The sequence below is a fragment of the Heterocephalus glaber genome, unplaced genomic scaffold, assembly GCF_053883595.1.
Source record: "Heterocephalus glaber isolate CG9 unplaced genomic scaffold, H.glaber_assembly_v1.0 deba00001571, whole genome shotgun sequence".
NCBI classification, from domain to species: Eukaryota; Metazoa; Chordata; class Mammalia; order Rodentia; family Bathyergidae; genus Heterocephalus; species Heterocephalus glaber.
Window position 1 is genome coordinate 10,769,586 of NW_028258356.1, and position 19,543 is coordinate 10,789,128.

The 19,543-nt window shown below is 32.4% G+C and overlaps 1 protein-coding gene across 12 annotated transcripts in view; it reads right to left on the bottom strand.

The window, feature by feature from the left end:
- Nucleotides 1-2,107: 2,107 nt before the first annotated feature.
- Nucleotides 2,108-19,543, bottom strand: part of Ppp1r12a (protein phosphatase 1 regulatory subunit 12A) — a 135,002-nt gene continuing 117,566 nt past the window's right edge. For 7 of the 12 annotated variants that reach the window (XM_087192496.1, XM_087192494.1, XM_087192500.1 and 4 more), the window contains 7 exons: nt 18,750-18,766; nt 17,619-17,754; nt 15,823-15,927; nt 9,825-9,872; nt 6,777-6,827; nt 5,600-5,769; nt 2,108-4,248 (listed from right to left, as the gene is read on the bottom strand). In XM_087192496.1, the coding sequence (XP_087048622.1) occupies nt 5,635-5,769; nt 6,777-6,827; nt 9,825-9,872; nt 15,823-15,927; nt 17,619-17,754; nt 18,750-18,766 (492 nt within the window). In that variant the 3' untranslated portion in view covers nt 2,108-4,248; nt 5,600-5,634. Of the gene's footprint in view, nt 4,249-5,599; nt 5,770-6,776; nt 6,828-7,536; nt 7,568-9,824; nt 9,873-15,822; nt 15,928-17,618; nt 17,755-18,749; nt 18,767-19,543 lie in introns of those variants that run through there. The other 5 variants (XM_087192497.1, XM_021258497.2, XM_087192495.1 and 2 more) reach the window with 3 other exon arrangements.

Sequence of the window (19,543 nt, forward strand, 5' to 3'; positions counted from 1 at the left end):
AAAGTGATTTGTTTTTCATGCAGGTATGTGAAATCTTTTACAAACTTATGATGGACTATTGGCCACAGTGAGAATTTACACCAGAGAATCAACTAGCTGTTTGTGCAGTACAGCATTCATCAAATAATTATGGAGCATGGGGGATAGGATATGGGATTAGAAAACATAAAGGCTGGAAAAAGCAAATGTCATCCTCAAAGACAATCAAATATTTTCAGTCTAAATATGTAAAATACTCATAAGTAACTTACACAATTTCAAGCAGATAAACTGTAAAATTAATTCATACAAAGAAAAAGCTTTGGATTTAGAGTTCTAAGAGCTCTGCACTGCAGCAGGCTTGGGGGGGAGATTTGTAACCTGGAAATCTCAATTTTCTTATCTGTAAATTAGAGATATGCCCTATTTACCTAGCCTGTTTAAGGATCAAATAAGATTAAGCATTGAGTACATGCCCTTACCAAGACCTATTAATATTGCTCATTTCTTCCAAGTTTTCCTCTTCTTCTTGGAGTTTTTTAAAAATGAAAATCTAGTTATTTCTGTGCCCCAGACATTTACTGGAATTTAAGCAGCTACATTTTGAGATAACCTGGCTCAAAACAGCTTATTTCTAACAAACTTTAGAAAGTTTTTAATAAAAACGCAGTTACAGTAGTAAGATAGAATTCATTATTTGTTACCTTATTACAGAAACAGCATCTTATACTTCTGGCTCCTATATTTTATTTTTAATTTATTACTTTTTAATCTAGTGATTTTGTAAGTATGGAACAGCAATGCAATACTCTTTATGTCACTTACCAAAGAGAAAGAGCACTATGTTATTTATATGGTAATTATCCTGAGATGCTTTCCAAAATGAAAGCCAAGAAATAGATAATGTTGACAGACATATAATAAAAGAATAAGTAATTTACACTTCATTAAAAACCCAGTATTTTTGGACATCGGAACTTCGATATATATTACCTTTTGAATTTGCATACTGAAGACAGATCACACACATAGTACAAAACGCAGAACATGACAGAAAAGACTGCACACTGGTCAGCTTTCATCTTTACAATACGGGTTTTCATTAGCACGGTAGGGTTAATGGATAATTAATAATCATTAATGGAGTTTGTTGTATCTTCTGTTTACAATGATAAAACAAAAGAAAATCTACCAAGCTATTATGTCCTTGGAAAAATATGGTCCTAGTTTTGAGAGAAGAATTTGGCCTCTGGTTATTTTCTTGTGACAAAGTCATTGAATGCTAGCAGTGGGCGTCATGACAGTCTCAGATAAGCCAGGAAAGACCAAGAGGTAAAAAACTTTTAGGCAAACGAATAAAGTAGCCAAAAGGATTAGAAAATAACTATTTTACTCTTACATAAGAATGCTCTCCTAGATAGTTCTATAGTTGCTTTTCATTTGGTTTTCTGGTATTTGCTTATGAATGCTTTCTTTTTAATAGAGGACAAATAACAGCAATACCAATAATTCTGTGAGAATGAATAGGCAAAGTTTTGGAAGTAGAAAGGTCAGAATTAAAAAATTTAGCTAAATATAGGCTTAATACAAATCTTGCATCAAAATCAAAAACCAAAAGTGCTTCTTAACAGAGATGTTAGCAGACTGAACCCTGGACAAATCTAAATTGGAAAATGGCCTAATATTAAATTTTTTAATTTCAAAGATATTTTATTTATGTATGCATAAACCTATGTTTTAGCTAAGAAAAAAGTGTAAGTTTAATTTTTAAAAACCACAAAATGTTTATGGGAATGAGACTTTGTGCTGTAAACCAACTATCTTGAAACTCACAAATTATTTTTTTACCCACTTATCATAAAAAACTAGTTCTCAGATTCTGCATACAGACAGCTTTATGTAAAATATATAAACAGTTGTCCAAATTGGTACACAGATTGCATAAATATGGCAGTTAAGATTGCATTTACAGATGTGCATGTACAATGTGCAAATTACAATATTACAATTTCAAAAATTATTAAATTGGTATCCAAGAAACGCAATTAGTGAAAAAATACCCATGCAGAATTTAAATATCTCAGAACAAAATTTAAAATGTCTTCATTAAAAGTTCACACATTTAAAATAGTTTTATTCATTTTATTTGTATATGTCAAAATACATTTTTATGTCCAAAATAGTGGGTTTTGCAACTAGTTTCATGCAGAAACAAGGTCTGCTCAATACTACCAATAAAATCAATATAGCACAGTAGCTGTTCAGTTTTAGATACAAAGAATAAATAACCTAAATACAAAACACTAAAATATTAGAAACAAGTATTTAATCATTCTTCACAGGCACCCAAACTTCACAAATATAAACCATAGCATGCCTAACTGTTGTGCAACCAGGATATGTTGCAGTCACTCAAGCTGGTCAATTATTTGTACATTTTACCTCCACATTAGACCATAGAAATTCTCTATATTTAGACCCACCATTCATACAGTTCAAATATAATCAAAAATATAATCCCACAACTATCCTTGTACCTTTAAAATCAAGAATCCTGAGCTTGGTAGTAAGAGCATAACCTTATATCTTCATAAAACCAATCAAGAGAGAGGACTTAAAATCCTGCTTACCAAAACACCCTTTTCCCAATCCCAAAGTAATCTAAAATAGGCAGTAGAACACAATGACCTTTTAAAATGAAGGGGTACAAATTCACATTTAATATAGTATACAATACACTCAGTAATACAATCAGCTACTATAAGCTTTACAATGTACAATTTATTCAAATGGCTGAACTGTTCAGTGGTTAAGGAGACAGTTATGTGCCAGAAGTATTATTTTTTGCATGGTTTAATGAAAATACAAAAGCTATTTGTCCAAATAAAAGCCTTCTTCACTATGTACTTGGTTTTACTTTTTTCCCCTTAAAAAAGGCCACTGAAATGTATAAAATGGTCTGAACATGATGGTGGTATCAAAGTCAATGCCTCTTCACATGGCAATAACAGTGCATTTAACACTAACTCAAGGTTAAGTCTGCAAATAATTTCATAGTGTCACTTTGGCTAGCACAACAGTTTTAGACAGCATTCAGATAAATATAAGTATGTGAAATGTGAAGCAATTATCTTATACAATTTTAATTATGGTTGAATACTATCAAATTAAAAAAAGTAAAAGCACTTTACAGTAGAAAATTTTTGTAAAGATAGGGCTCCTCAAAATGTGTAACTTTTAAAGTCTTCATATCACATAGTTTTAGCAAATTTTGTTTTTAACACTATCATGGAGTAGCCTACTTTGCATTAACAGACATTTGAAATAAGAAAATAGTGAAGCATGCCATGTGATGGTCTAAAAATCAACACAATACACTTATTTATATATACAGCATCACTTAGTACCTACTAAAATGAATGTGAAGATTACAGAATCTAACATGTTATACTACAATAAAAAACAAAAAGTGACCAATGAAGACAGAATAGGACTTAAAAGATCTAATCTCAATTGACTTTAAAGCATTCATATAAGAAATAAATGCATATTGCACAAACAGTGAAAGCAAATATTCCACCAAGCAATTCAGTTCCAGGTGGGCAACAATACATTAGCCTAATACATGACAATAATCTCATAAGAGCAAGTTTGTTTTTTCTGTAAATGAGAAAGCTGTAAAAACATAGAGGACTCTGCCACATGAAGAGTTAGAAGGAAAGATACAAACCCAAACTCAGATGTAAAGAAAAAAAATTAAATATTGAAAAACTGGAAACTGTGGCACATCAAAAAATGTTGAATAACTGTCTTCCGTGAGAGCTGAAAGTTTCTGTTGACACAAAGGTATTTATGTACAACTAAGGCTTACTGGTTAAGTATCTGAGGCATATCTGGCCTTGAACACTTTCCTTATATGCTGGAGCTGTAAACAAGTTTTCTCAGTCATTAAAAAAAAAAATCTTCTCAGCAGCTGCATTAACATGAAACAATGGTCTTGATTAAAAAAAAAAAACAAACCCAGAAAACTAAACAAAACAAAAATCCTAATAAGAGGGCATTTGGCAGGATATCCGAAAATGACAGCCTCCAAGGATTCTTCCCAAGCTTCCAGTGACTGCCAATTATGGTCCACGGGGGTACTAATATGTGCAATTTTGCTGCTTTTTTTTTTTCCTTTTTCTATTTGGAAAGTTTGCTTATAACTCTGATCAAGGCCCCATTTTCATCCTTTAGCCTCTGGTTGTCTGCTTTTAGGTCTGGTAACATCTGTGAGAACAAAAACAGAAAAATGTTTTACCTCAATAAAAAGATACAACATTATTCTTAACAAATGTTACATTTCCACTACAAAACAAATGATCAAGCTGTCAGCTATATGTATTTCTAATGTCTAAAACATGTATCATGAAGATGGAAAAAACACCTGATTTGTGAAGCTAATTAGTTTAAGAAATGATGAAATGAAGTTTTATTCTCTCAAAGTTATCTGCTGTAATTGATTAAATCATTTGATTTTATAACTCACAAGCACACCATATTAGAGCAGCCAAGAAAATGAAGCCTGTATTTGTTAGGATAGGCTTTTTTGGGAAGAGTTTCTGTAACAGTTCCTATGCACACCTAAACCCAAGTCTCTTGCTTTATGCCAACACTAATGTTCCACTAATGTAATGTAACTAATGTAATGTGACAATAATGTTCCACAAGAAAACCAGCTTATCTAGGAAAGTTTTGAGGGAGTTAGACTTGTTCTAAATTATTAAAATTCCTTGAAGGATTCACCTATAGGGCCTAAATGCTTAGTACAATGATCTAAGATAGGTGCTCATTACTGGCAATTATTACTGTTATTGGGGTAGTATAAAATAATTTTTAAGTTAAAGTAGTAAATGTGCATCTATGAAAACATTCCTGTATAAAAAATAACAAGCATCTGAAGCACACAGAAAAACACACCTCCTCTATACTGAAACAAAGCAATTCAATTTTCTGGTGTTTTACGACAAACTAAAGGAGGAATAGAAATGTCACAAATTTTCTACCGATTCGAACTGTATGTACTTTACCAAGATGATTAGGAAATGGAACTAATTAATTGTATGGAGCCAGTTAATTCTTATTTGTGTTCAGCATGCTTAAATATAAAAATACAGTAATCTGAAATTTACATATTAAGATATGTGTAACAGAAAGCTAAATGAATATAAACTAAGCTGGTTTTCACTGAAAATGACATTATTTCCCCAAACAGATAATGTAGGCACAATCTTCAGTGTTTCAAAATGTATTATATATATATATATATAAAATAAATGTTGCATTATGTACAACTTTCCAGTAAATGACTCCAAATATTAGCCTTATGTTAAGCCCCAGAGTATTTTTAGATGCAAAAAATGTGCTCAAGCTTTACAAAGCTGAGACATCTTTAAATTCTTCAATCACTCCTAATTTTACTGTAGCTTATCAGCTGCAATATATAATTAGTGACATTTTCTAACATTCTGAGAAGCCATGCATAATTAAACAGTTATATGATAAGCTCCAGACACAATGGCATTAATTGGTAAAAGTAAGCTCTTAACAAAAACACGCTTACTAACACAAGAACACCTGCCTGGCTCTACCAAGAAGAAATGATGAAACTATAAATTATAGGCTCACAGACTGCAGTTGCCTACAGAACCCTGAGCGTTTGGCTACCACTCTTGCCAAGGCCCTATTCTCAGTCAGGAGTCGTTCATTTAACTCTCTCAGAGTTTGAATTTGCTTTATTTGGTGCAGATTCTGCAGGAATCAGAACATAAAGAAATAAGAATAAAAAAATAAGACAACAGTACAATAAAAATATAAAGGATCACAGGTAATGAATACAAAAATAAAAAATTAAGAGTATTAGAATATTCCAAGAGAATAAGGTAAACAATGTAGTCCTAATTCCATTTGAAACTAAACAATACATAATCAAAATTTGTCTCCAAAGCCATTCAATGACAATGTTGTAATCACAAACTAATTTCAATAAAAATAACTTTTGAAATTCTAATTCTGTGGTACAATTTCCAATGTAGTAGTTGATTCATAATGTGATAAATATTTTAGGTAAGATGCTGCAATAAGTCATCAATTACCTCTGGTTATTTTTCCCCTGTAGTGTTCAACCTTCAAAACAAATAATTACACCTCCAGGTAATGCAGAGTTTTGTTTTGTTTTGTTTTTTTGGTACTGGGGATCGAACTCGGGTCCTTGCACTTGCAAGGCAGGCAACGGAACCACTGAGCTAAATCCCCGGCCCAGTGCGGAGTTTGATACAATACACCTCTGCCTGTCCCTTCTTCTAATGTCTTTTTGTTTTTTGGTTCCGGGGATCAAACTGGGGACCTTGCACTTTTGAGGTAGGTGGCGGCACCACTGAGCTAAATTCCCAGCCCTCTAATGTCTTATTTTTAAAGAACATTTTATCTTTTATTAAACCCTCTACCATTTACTCTCCAAGAAGTACAGTATATAAAAATGTAAAGAACTAATAAATCTCACATCTTACAGTTATTATGACCTAATATTTTTATACCTGAATATAAAAAGTGCTATATAAACTGATTATCCAAATAATTTGGGGTTTAATTCTCTTCTAGCTCACTAAAACTGAGACTTATTAAGAAAGAGAAGCATAAGATTTAAATAATTGACAAACTAGGTAATGGCTTTGAGAACAATTTTTAATATCTACAATAGTATTAAATATAAATTCATAAACAGCAATATCTCTCAAACATAGCATTAGTTTACTTACTTTGAGCTCTTCTTCCATTTCAGATATTCTTCTTTCTAGAGCTCTTCGTTCCTAGATCAATTTAAGGTACTGATATTAATTATATAATTAATACATTAAGTTTTCTTCTATATTATGAAATAGTGCTACTTTAGAATTAAAGATAAAATCAGGAGCAGTGTAGAAAAAGACGTGATGCCAGTGATATGTAAAGAGCTCCCCAAAATTTGAGAGAAATAAACATGAAGATCTTTATTACTTTTTGCAAGCTCTTTCTTTAAAGCTTTGATTTTTTCTGGTAACATGCTACATATTTAAATTATTACCATATTTTAGTATATGTAAAACAGTGACAGAGGAAACCAATACTCAAGACTGAAAATTGAATAGAACAGAAAAAAAAATTCACACAAAGATGCAAATATACTAAAGTGATAGAAGCGAAATAGCAAGAAGCAAACGTGCCTAAAATACGTGTACTTTACAATCTCAAAAGAATCTAAGACAATCTCCTCAACCCACAATGTTTACTATCCACTATTCATCCAACTGACTTTATAGTTTTATATATAGGTTGATATTGTGTGTAGCATTAATGCAGTGAATCTAATGGAGAAGCAACTGCCGCATTTATTTTAAACTCAAAAGAGTGACAGGCAAAGCCAACATAACAATGTATTATTGCAGTGTACTGTTTTATTCTCCCTTATAAGATAAGCATTGTGTTATGCAAAAAGCAAGCAGCAGTAAATGATGAGCTGTAAAACTGGTTAGGTCATACCGCCCAGAAGATACTGACTCTTGCCGGTCACCTTTCAGATACAAACCATTTACATTTAGTTTAATCACACTGACACTATTTCCAAGACATTCTTTCCCAGATTAATAATTAATGTTGATATTTAGTAATGAACCACATTTACAATAAATGTCAATGTTTTTAGGGTATGTGAGTTTTAAAAAATGGAATCCCATTCAAAGTCTTACATTATTCTAATATTTACATGCTTAAACATAAACACGTTAATAGATGAAAATGTTGTTTTCTATATATAGACCCTTTGCTTAGCTAATACTTTAGTCATGGCAAATTTATGCAAACCACTGCACTTCCCAAAATATAAACATATACGGTGCTATATTTGATTCTCATAATTTTTTGAAATATCAGAAATAGAATATTTCTTCAGATTGAGAGGTAATTTAGCTATATGAGCCCTCAAGTTTTTTAGGAGTCTTCAAGATTTTAACTTGGTATACAGCAAGACAAGAACACTATACCCAACTGCCTCATCCTGTTGGTAACTAGAAACTGCAGGTAATTTCTTGTGTTGAACAAACAAAAGTTACTAATATAAAAATTATTAAGAAAAAATATATGTAAATTGCTTAGCCCAGTGCCTGCCTGATATATACACAGTGCTGATTAAATGTTATTAATACTATGATCAATGTCTATAAAACTGAGAGTGAATATAGCTACTTGTTTATCTGCATTCAAAAGCAGAAAAAGAAGGCTAGTTGAGAACGTGTGTCAATAAAATTCACGTGTGTGATTATGAGGATAAGTAATAAAACATTAGTTATCTCTGTGTGAAAAGATTGAGTGATTTTATATTTTCTTCTTTTGCTGGCTGATATTTTTGTAGTGAACATAATACTTTCATGAGAAAAATATTCTTAAAAATGTGATTGTCTAAAATATAAATAATATTTTGATTAAATATAGTTTGTTATCTTTCATGTTGACCATTAGAATGGGTAATACAATAACGATTTTATTATTTCTGCCTATCTTGGAGATAAAATTCAGTAACAGCTATATATTATAAAATATAACAAATATCAATATAAAAATTATAAAAGTCAACATTAAATTTAATAAGCAACTATATTTTAAGCCATTATTAGTTATATCAATTTTAAAAAAAATGACTAAACAATGATTTTTAAAAGCTGCTACAATCATAAATGGCAGCTATTGCAAGTCATAATTTACTAAGTAACGGGCATTAACAGACTATATTTTAATTTTATATTTTACATTTTTTAAAATCTTTTTTGGTAAAAAGGTAAATTGGTTATTTAAACAACCAATTGAAAGAAAAATGTTTTCATGACAATTGCTTCTGGCTATTCATTCTTTGACCCAGAAATAGCTACCAAGATGAATTTCTTCTCGGTCAAAAGCCCACAAGTCTAGCCACTGTTCAGCTGCATTACAAATATTCTTGAAGCATTTTAACTTTTAGATCATTTATACATTCTCAACTGGTCATTCCCAACTAAACTTGTGGATTTATTCCATGTCCAAACTTCTAAGCAATAACAAGTGGAGAGAAATACAAGAAAATACAAGACAGTCAATAAAAAATTATAAAAAGGCATAAAATGGCATAAAGATATTTTGTAATCTCAATTTTTGTTTAAAATATCCTACTAAAGCTCAACTCAAATTTCAAATATTGTTTAAAAAGAATCTGAAGTCTCTAGATTTGAACATTTTATTTCAAAAGATATTTTAATTTTGAAAATAATATACATGTGATTACAATGTTTTAATAAATATATCTATAAAAAATCAAAGAGATGAACAGCATTTTGAAAGTATCAGCTTCACTATCACAATATTATATTTACATTTCAGTAATAAGAAAAAAGCTTTAATAAATAAGAAGAATGTGAGCTGGGCTGGAGGCACACACCTGTAATCCCAGAACTCTGAGAGGGTGAGGCAGGAGGATGACAAAAAACAAGATGGTGTGTGTGGGCAGGGATATAGCTCAGTGTGGAGATCCTGGGTTCAAACCCCAGTACCACACACACGCACACACGCACACACACACACACACACACACACACACACGAAGTAGTTCATTAAATTTTATTTAAGTTCATTTCATCCTTCAGAAACCCCAGAGAACTTTAAAAAGCTAAGCTGTAAAAAAAAAATTCCTTAATGAATATTAATTTAAATTAATGAAAACTATTACCTATAAAAACACAAAAAGCTAACCACTGCTTATATAGAGGGAAAATAACTACTTAGTCAATAAGATGGACACTTACCCTTTTTTCCTTTTCCAATAGTGACCTATCAGTATACCTTTCTTGTCTCTGCAAAAAAGTACGAAATGATAAAAAGGGATTAAGTGTGATAAAAATGGGCAGGGTAACTTTTCTTTTACAGGTGCTAAAGGAAATCACATTTTGGTGGCATAATATACAGATGTGAGAAAAAAAAGAGAAAACACAATGTGTACTGAAATAAGAATAAAAGCAATATTCAGAAATGGAGTGAACTCCAAAGCTTTCATTTTATGGTTTATAACACCTTTCCACAGGAGTTTTCATAGTTTAGTTGGGGGTGAAGATGGCTGAGTGCTGTGGAATAAGAACAAAAAGATCCTGGTTCCACTCAGATGTTCAAGTTCCCTTCTTATACCATCAGGAGTGGCTCATCTGAATGGTCAGATTCCAGGACCCTGAATGAAATGTTTATTACCACACTGAGTGACTTTGTATGCAGAGCTAGACCATTAAACTGCACTTTTTTGTCCTCTTTCACAAGTGTAATAGTCTTGCTCAATTGACCTACATATTTCTTTTCCAATCATCCATGCTCTAGAATTGGTAACAGGGTTCATACATATTTTCACTTATAAAAATCCTTGCTACACAGCTTTCTTCTCCTGGTGAGCACAGGCTTGTTATTTGATACACTATGCAACCAGCTCAAAAGCTGGTAAAATACTGAGACCTAAGTTTGGCTGTAGGGAAGGTGAAAGGGCCCTTGAGTTTTAAGTCATGTTACACCATATCCTAGACAGCTCTTTATCTGGTTATTGAGCATGAGCCTAGTTAAAGCATTTTAGATCTTATTTACCTTTATATAAATGTTTTTGCTGAGGTTCTTGATCAATCTGCTGAAAATGAATTCCTCAAAAATCAATGTGCTAACCAATTTTATTTACAAAAATTTACTGACAACTTTAATAAGAATGATCTTTTATGACTACTAACCACAAAAATAAAACATTTCATCAGCAATTAAAGCACAATTTCATCTTTTAATGTAATTCAATGGCTTTTTTTTGGTAGTACCTGGGATGGAACTCAAGCCCTCTCGTGCACCCTGAGTAAGCACGCTCCAATGGACCCACATTCCAGGCTTAATGGAGAAACTTACAACTTTTTCTTTTATGTTTCACATTCATGTTTTAACACCTTTAGCACCAGTTATTTTTTGATCCTTCTCTCAGAATTTGTTTTTTATAGGTATAGTATATAAATTTTTTAAAATTAATCATGACCAGGTTATCTTTATTTATTGTCATTTTAAGTAGCTTTATTATTTTGGATTTACTTTTTCTGATAAACAGTTGATGTATTTCAATTGCTTCTTGTTAGAAATCCAATTCAGAGTTTCAGATATGAACAGAACTGTTTTAGGTAATTTTGATTTCTTTTTGATGGTTTAAACTTTTTCTTTTTCTTGGTACCAGGGACTGAACTTGGGACCTTGCGCTTGCAAGGCAGGCGGTGGAACCACTGAGCTAAATCCCTGGCCCTAAAATCATTTTAATTGCTAGATATGCAAGTTAAAGACTGACAGGTCACTTGAAGATCTACAAATGAATCATAAAAACACTTAAAAGGCTAAAAGTAATTTTAAATGACACTCAAATCACCTGAAAAAATTCAGAAATAGCTGGAGCAATGCGATCACATAAAAATTAACACATTTTAGAGGGAAAATTAGCACTTTATTGGAGCCTTTCCCTAATGGAAACATTTTATCAATTTTATGATTTGCTTGCCAATTTAATGGATTAAAAAAATCATCAATTTAGTTAATACTTTTAATTACACATTCTAGTTAAAGCTCCTAAAATCATGACTTGTAAATCTAGTGAACTTGTCATTTGGCAAAGTGGTATTCGGCACACTGGGAGTTTCCCTCCTTGTGTAGAATGGAGGGTGCTGGAATAAAGAAGGATTCAAGAATTCAGTGTTTCTTAGCTAAATACTCTCAAAGAGACCTAAATTTCAAGATTATTATTTCTTATAGTCCTGAAGATTGAATCTAGGGCCTCAAACATGCTAAAGATTCTTCACAGGATGATAGTTTTCCTTGGGAAAAATTTCACACAACTATCGAAACTGCCACCAATATGTATATTCATGAATAGTTATAAAAAGTGATTAAAAAATTAAGTGGAAGAATTCAGAGTAGACTTTACTCAAGACAGATGCTCTAAAGTTAAACAAAATAATGTTTATCACTTTGTTTTTATGAATTATCCTTCTCATTATTAACTCAGTAAATTGGGCCTGATACTCAGAACGCCTGCCAATTGCCAATTTGGAAGCTGTTTTTCTTTGTAAACCAGTGACTTCTTTCTCCAGATAAAGAAGGATTTGAAATTTGTACCTGACCCACAGGCAACTAGCTTTTTTTCTTTCTTAATTTTTGGTGCTGGGCTCTGAGCCCAGAGTTTTCCACATGTTAAACATATGCTCTTCTACAGAGTTACACTGCCACCTCCCCATAAGTAGTATGCTATAGGTTATTCAGTGATCTAGGGCCATGTTCATCAAGTAGAACCATGAGCACCAACAGGCTGCTTTATACTGGATGGGAACTAATAATAATTCTATCAGTTCCTCTCTCTTGAAAAGTTTGAATAAAACACATACAAGAAGAATTAAATGAAAAAATATGTAGATAGAGAAACACAGGAAAGGAACTAAGTAGGGGAGACAAATTAGTTGTGTCACTATAATAGGGAACAGTAGCAGGGGCCAGTCACCCAGAAAACATCATGACCAAATCTCAAGAGCTAATGCTATGTTCAGAAAATTTATTAGAATATTTTCATGTATGGACGCTCACTAGGGTTCTTTTGCAACTTGAAGGATGATAACTTTCTAGTTTACCATGAAGTCTAAGTCAGTAACTTTAACTTGTATGACACTCCAAATCAAGACATCTCACTATGAGAAATGTTCTTTTTACTTTTCTATGTATCATCACAGTAAATCTCCATCGCCTGAAAGAATCTCTAGAGCTTTTTCACTCTCATAATGTTAGCCTGACTCCTGGAATTTTAGCACATCATCCATTTTGCATAGACAACTGCTTTATAACACAACAGAGGTTTTTAAACGAAAAAAGAACCTGGTAACAAGTATAAATTCAATGTAGTTAATAAATTTTACAAATTGAGAGAAAGTGAATATAAATGTAGTCCTATTCATAGAATTGAATATGCCATTTTTGGGGGGAGAGAGGATCTCGCTATGTATTCCAGGATGGCCTAGAACTCACTATGTAGCACAGGCTGGTCTTGAACTCGCAGCCATCCTCCTGCCTCGGCTTCCCTAGTGCTGGGATTATAGGCATGTGGCACCATAACTGGTGAATATACTATTTTAGATCATTGTCACTTATACTAGACAGTATCATATTAAAATTAGGCAAGTTTGTTTTCTTAAAAATTATAGGACTCGGCCCAGGAATTTAGCTCAGTGGTGCTGCCAGCTGCCTCCCAAGCGCAAGGTTCTGAGTTTGATTCCTGGTACAAAAAACAAGGACTCCTCAAAAAGAGCAATGTTATCACAACATGTAATTTCTAAATATACTATAGTGCCATGGTGACAAAAAAAAAATGCTACAGTGGTATAAAAATGGACCTGTAGATGAATAAAATACAATAGGGGATACAGAGATAAACCCACACAGCTATAGCCATATGATTCTTCACAAAGGGGGCAAAAATATATTGGAGAAAGAGACAGACAGACTTTATAGTAAATGGCGATGGGAAAACTGGTTATCCTTATGTAAAAGACTAAAACTAGATCCCTATCTCTTATTCTGCACAAAAATTTGCACAATATGGATCAAAGATCCAAATATATGATCTGAAATTTTGAAACCGTTGGAAGAAAACACTGCAGGATACAGGCCCAGATAGTGACTTCCTGGATAGGACACTTAATAATACAAAAAATAACAGCAAGAAATGATAAATGGGATTGCATTAAATTAAACAGCTTCTGCAAAGGAAACAATTACATGGACAGCCCATAGAATGGGAGAAAATCTTTGCCAGCCACTTTTCTGAAAATTAATATAAAGAATATATAAAGAACCCAAGAAACTTAATTCCAAAAAACCAAATAATCCAATAAAAAATAAAAGACAATACCCAAAAGAACTACAAAAGAGCAATAAATACATGAAAACATGTTCAACACTTTCAGCCATCAGAGAAATGCAAATGAAACTACACTAAGATTCTATCTCATCCCATTAGAATAGCTATAATAAAAAATACAAAATAAGCAATAAATGCTGGTGAAAGCAGTATGATGATTTTTCAAAACAATCAAAATAGAACTAAAACATGATCCAGTGATATTGTTCCTCGGCATATAAATGAAGGAATTTTAACCATCATACTACAGAAATATGTAAATATCCATGTGTATTATAGCACAATTCACAAGAGTCAGGATATGAAAACAACTTAAGTGCTTGTCAATGGATGAATGCATAAAGAAAATATACATAAGGCAGTATCATTCAGCCATAAAGAAGAACAAAATTATGTTATCTACAGGAAAATAGATGGAACTGGATATCATCATGAAATGAGTCAGACTCAGCAAAACAAGTTTTGTATGTTTTCTCTATTTGTGGAATCTAGAAAGAAAACAAAAAAGGATGATGTGTCAGGGTGGTGTGTCAACTTGACTGGCTGTGGAATCTGCCTGGGGGATTGGTGAAACACATTTCTGGGTATGTCTGGGTGGATTATGGAGGTATGACCTTGAGGGGGAGGGGGTCTAAGCCTGTTCCCTGATCCCTTCCTTTCTGGCATTGTCCTCTTGCTAACTACCATGCAATAAGCAGCTTTGCTTGGCCACACCTTTTCACCATGATGTTTCTGCCCTGGAGATAGCTGACCATGGTCTGAATTCCCTTGAATAGTGAGCCTCTCTTCGTTTAAGTTGTGGGTGTTGGGTAATGTGTCCTAGTGACAGAAAAGCTGACTAATATACAGATGATATGAAAACTGAAGAGGAAGGGGACTGGGGAAGCAGTGTAAGGCAAGGTAACGGGGGATAGGTATGATCAATATATGTTATATGCATGTGTGAAAACACCACAATGAAATTCAGTATTTTGTAAAATTAATATGCACTAATAAAAATATATTAGAATAACGTAAAGGAAATTTTAACATATAAATAGTAAGTGTATAATACTGAAGATGTACAAATATAGCATTTCCTGAGATCCTCTGACCATAAAGTTTTGATTTATCTTGTTTTTAAAAGGAGGCTAGGGAGGAGATGTGCCTATTACTATCTCCCAAATTAAGTGTTTCATGGGAAAAGAACTTGGGAAACAATTCCTAAATCATTTGTGCAAGGTTTTAAGTTTCACTTGGCTGTCTCAATTTGTTATGTGAAACTATCTTCTCTAGGCTACTGCACAGAAGGAAATTATAAAAGGAGTTAAATTATCCTCTTCAAATCACTTGAACAAACAAAGTTTTCACAATATACAAAAATTACCATAAAGAAATTTTGGGGCTGAGGGTATAGGTCAGTGGTAAAGAGTAACTGTGTAGCATGTGAAAGAAAAAGAATGAGAAGGAAAGAAGGAAGTATGGAAGGAAGGAAGGGAAAGAGGGAGGGAAAATCATCTTATGGCTGTCAGATAATTCCGTATAGATACTTTTAATATCTTGCTACATTTAGTATGATGAAAATAAACATTTAAATCTTTTATGTACCACAATATTGGTATTAGAAAGATTAAAAACATCTTGACTTTTGACTATACTTTTACATTTTTAACTTACCCCATAAAAAGTGATAAGTAAATGCTACTACTGTAATTTCTTTTTACTAATAAACAAGTTACTATTAATAATCAAACTTCTTTTTAATACTAGCATTAGAGAAAATTTTAATGTAATTTAAAAATAGAATAAATCACAACCTAATTCTCAATTATCTTGAGAATAACAAAGAAAAAAATGATACAAACCTGGGTGGCCTTTTCCAACTGCAATTTAAGGTCTGTTAGTTCCATATTTGTATCATGTAGCTGTGCCTTCAGCTTTTCATTTTCAGCTAAAATTTGTTCATAAAGCTATGAAAATTAGGGGAGAAGAACAAATTACTTTTCTGCTCTCCTAATATTTTAAGGAGGTATTCTCAATGGTTAGTTCACAATATTAAAACAGAAAGATTAATGTAACTTATGTACTATCAAGGATATACTAAAAATGCTTTTTAATATTTTATAGTTGCAAGGTGGAGATTGATGGTTATATGCAAGTACTGTAGTCTAGCATAAATTCATAAATTATTCCAGCATTTAAAATGTGAAACTTTACTGAAAAATAATCTGAGTTTGCCCGTTCTTGTAACAAAGATTAACTTATCTGATAAAGTGGGACCACATATCTACACAATACTTGACTTTACTGTTCCCCCGCCCCTCTCCACTATTTTCATGGTAATTTTCACTATAATCATCTCTTACCTGGACTGTTCTAACAGGATGTTTTTTCCTGTCCTTCTTCTGTTTTACACAAAGCAGCACAACTTTTCAAAAGGGAAATCTCATACTTTTCATATGCCAACTGTTCTTGGGTCGCCCCCCTGCCCCAAGACCTCTGAATAGCTTCCTGAAGTTTTTAGCATACGGCCATCTTTAAAATGGTCTAGAGGAACTACATGGTATAGTTCCAGCCTGTATACTGAAACTTTAGCTATTTCAATGCATCATATACCCTTTTGCCACCAGGTCCATGTGCTTACAGTTTATCTAGAACACCTTTCTCTTCCACTTTTAGCAGCTTAAACTAATCATTCTTTTATTTTTGGCTAAAGCCTTACTTCCTTAGAAAATATATTCACAGGACCTATTGCTTTTTTTTTGTTATACACTTTTATAAAATTATTATCTTTTTTTTTTTTTGGTACTAGGGATCGAACTTGGGTCCTTGCGCTTGCAAGGCAGGTGGCAGAACCACTGAGCTAAATCCCTGGCCCTAAAATTATTATCTTTACTTCTGGGTAACTGTCTCAATTTTAAACTTATAATTCATTAGTTTGATGTTTGTTTTTCCCACTACATGGAAGATGATCATAAGAGTAGGACAATACCTCCATCTTCACTTGCTCATGAGTACAGTATCATTAGGTAGCACATTTCAGTATCCTAAACTTTTCTCAGTATATACCTGACTGTTACTGTAAAATAAGTGCCTTCTTCTTAGTTACTGATCTGGCTAATCAGAAAGCATTATAATTCAAATAGGTGCCAGGTAGCCAGGGAAACACATAAACACTGTAAGCCTTTTCAACAAACCACTTTATCCTAAGCTCGTAATGTAAAGATTAATAAAAATTCTAGGTTCCAGAGTTTCTAGGATTTCTCATAGTACTTTCATCCTTAATCCTTAATAGCCTGGGCTATCAGAAGTTTTTTAGTTATCTAGAAAAACTACCGTTACCTTTAAAAATCCATATTCTCTGTCTGCCTATTAACAAAGAAAAAGAAGGAGTGTGTAATGCTACACATACCCCACACCTCTGCATGCCCCCTTTCAATTTAATCACAGTAATGGTCTGAAACACTTAAATCTGGAAAGTCCTGAATACTTTTCCCTTTGAAAAAACAAACAGCTATTCACATTCTGCCCGTCATCACTTGTCAAAAACTATGTAAGTTATTTCAAGATATTGATTTCATTATGAGGTCATCAAAATATAAATATCTCAACACAAATGATAACTTAATTTTAACTAAATATAACTAAATAACCCAAGTACCTTTTTAAAATCAGTTGAGTCGTCCTTTTCTAGCCTGCTACTATATGGTTTTCTTTCTTCTAAGTAACTGTATGATCCAGAGCGACCCAGCAGGGAATCATAACGATCACTAGTTGATGTGGAACTGGTTTCATACCTTCAAAAGATGAGTTTAAATCAAAAGCTTTATTATAGGCTTCCACAAATTACATTAACATATATTCTAGTATATATTTACTTAATACTCCAAAATAGTAATAGTATCCCTAACTTGTTATCTAATCAATTTTCATGATACATAATAAAAGGGGGATTATTTTTAATATTACTGACTTCCATTATTTGAAGATTCAAAATTTTCATATCTAGAAGTCAAAAGTAGTTTCACGTTATGATAAATTATTTCAACAGTTTTAAATTATATAATCTTTTCTCACATTTTAACATCTCTGATGTCAGAACATAGATTATAAAGGATGACATATCATTTAAGTGGTAGAACTTTTTCTTTTTTGTAGTGTATAGTGTTGTTTTAAAATTAGTACCATTTTAGATTTTATAAAATACAGAATATCCAAAATGACAGTGAGCTGGTCCTAAATAGGAAGAATGTTTCTTATTTGCGTGAATTATTTTTTCTATCTGGTTCTGAATTTAGGTTACCTTTTCTAGAAAATGCTATTGCTACTGTAAGTCAGAATCATCAGAGCTATATATAAATACATTCTTGGTCTTACAAGGCTTTGGTTAACAATCATGAGTAAGAGAAAATCACTTTCTTTTACCTAATGCAGAGATAAGGAAAAAGATGCTGAATACTTAAATAAATTTCTGACCAAGTACGGATTTCATCAGTCCCTGATATTAATGAGACAGTCAATGCTGAAATAACTTAGAAAACTTTGGAAAAAGTACCACTGTTGTACAGATTTGGGAAAAATTTTTCTTCTTTCATAGAGACCTAGTATAACCAGTGAACTAAAAGTAAAGCAATCAAGAAAGCTAATAACAGTGATTAAGCCATCTAAATTTTTACAGATTTTTATTACCGAACTAATTCTAAGAATGTACAAAACCCATAATTACCTAGCAACATATTTTTAGTAAAGCTAAAATAGAGAACATAAATTAGTACAAAAAAGTAAAACATACCTAGAAATGGAATCCGTCTAGAAAGAAGAAAACAGACGTAATAAATTTTATGTTTTCATTAAATCAAGTAAATTTAATATAATATTACTAATGTTTCTTAGCATTAACACGTTCCTGCTGGCTTGAACCAACACTGGTATACGCACACCTGTCCCACTGAGTAGCTTGTACCAGTGGTGGTACAAATGGATCTAATCACTTCTATGGTTTTTTACTAATAAAATTAATAAAAAGCTGCCTGATGCATGTACCACTGGTGATTCAAGCTGCCTGGCAGTGAGACATGAATTACGGCCTGGTCATGAATGTGTCAAACTAACTTATCTATGCACTATGTATGCTTTAATTTTACTGTGGCTATTTTTAAAAAAAATTGTAGAATACAGAATCATTGTATTTTTTACATGCACAATATCATATATATTTGGAAATTCATCATGTGTGACTTCCTACAAAAATCACTATTCATTACTTTTTAATCAGAAGAAGAAACAATAGACTAAGAACGTATCCATTACTTATACTCCCTCAACAGGAGTGACATATTTCTATTAAGAAATGTCAGTTCATTATATGACATCTCAAAGCAACCATTTTAGCCATTTTTTGTTTTTGAGGCAATAAGAGACAAACGAATACCTATTTCATGCAAAACAGTACACATGTATTTTGTTTAAATTTTACTCTGGAAATCTAGTTATACGATATTCTTTCTCAGTTTAGCAACTGGGGGTAGGACATTATGATTAACTTAAGTAACTATGACTACCTCATGAAAGTGGTATGCTACATTT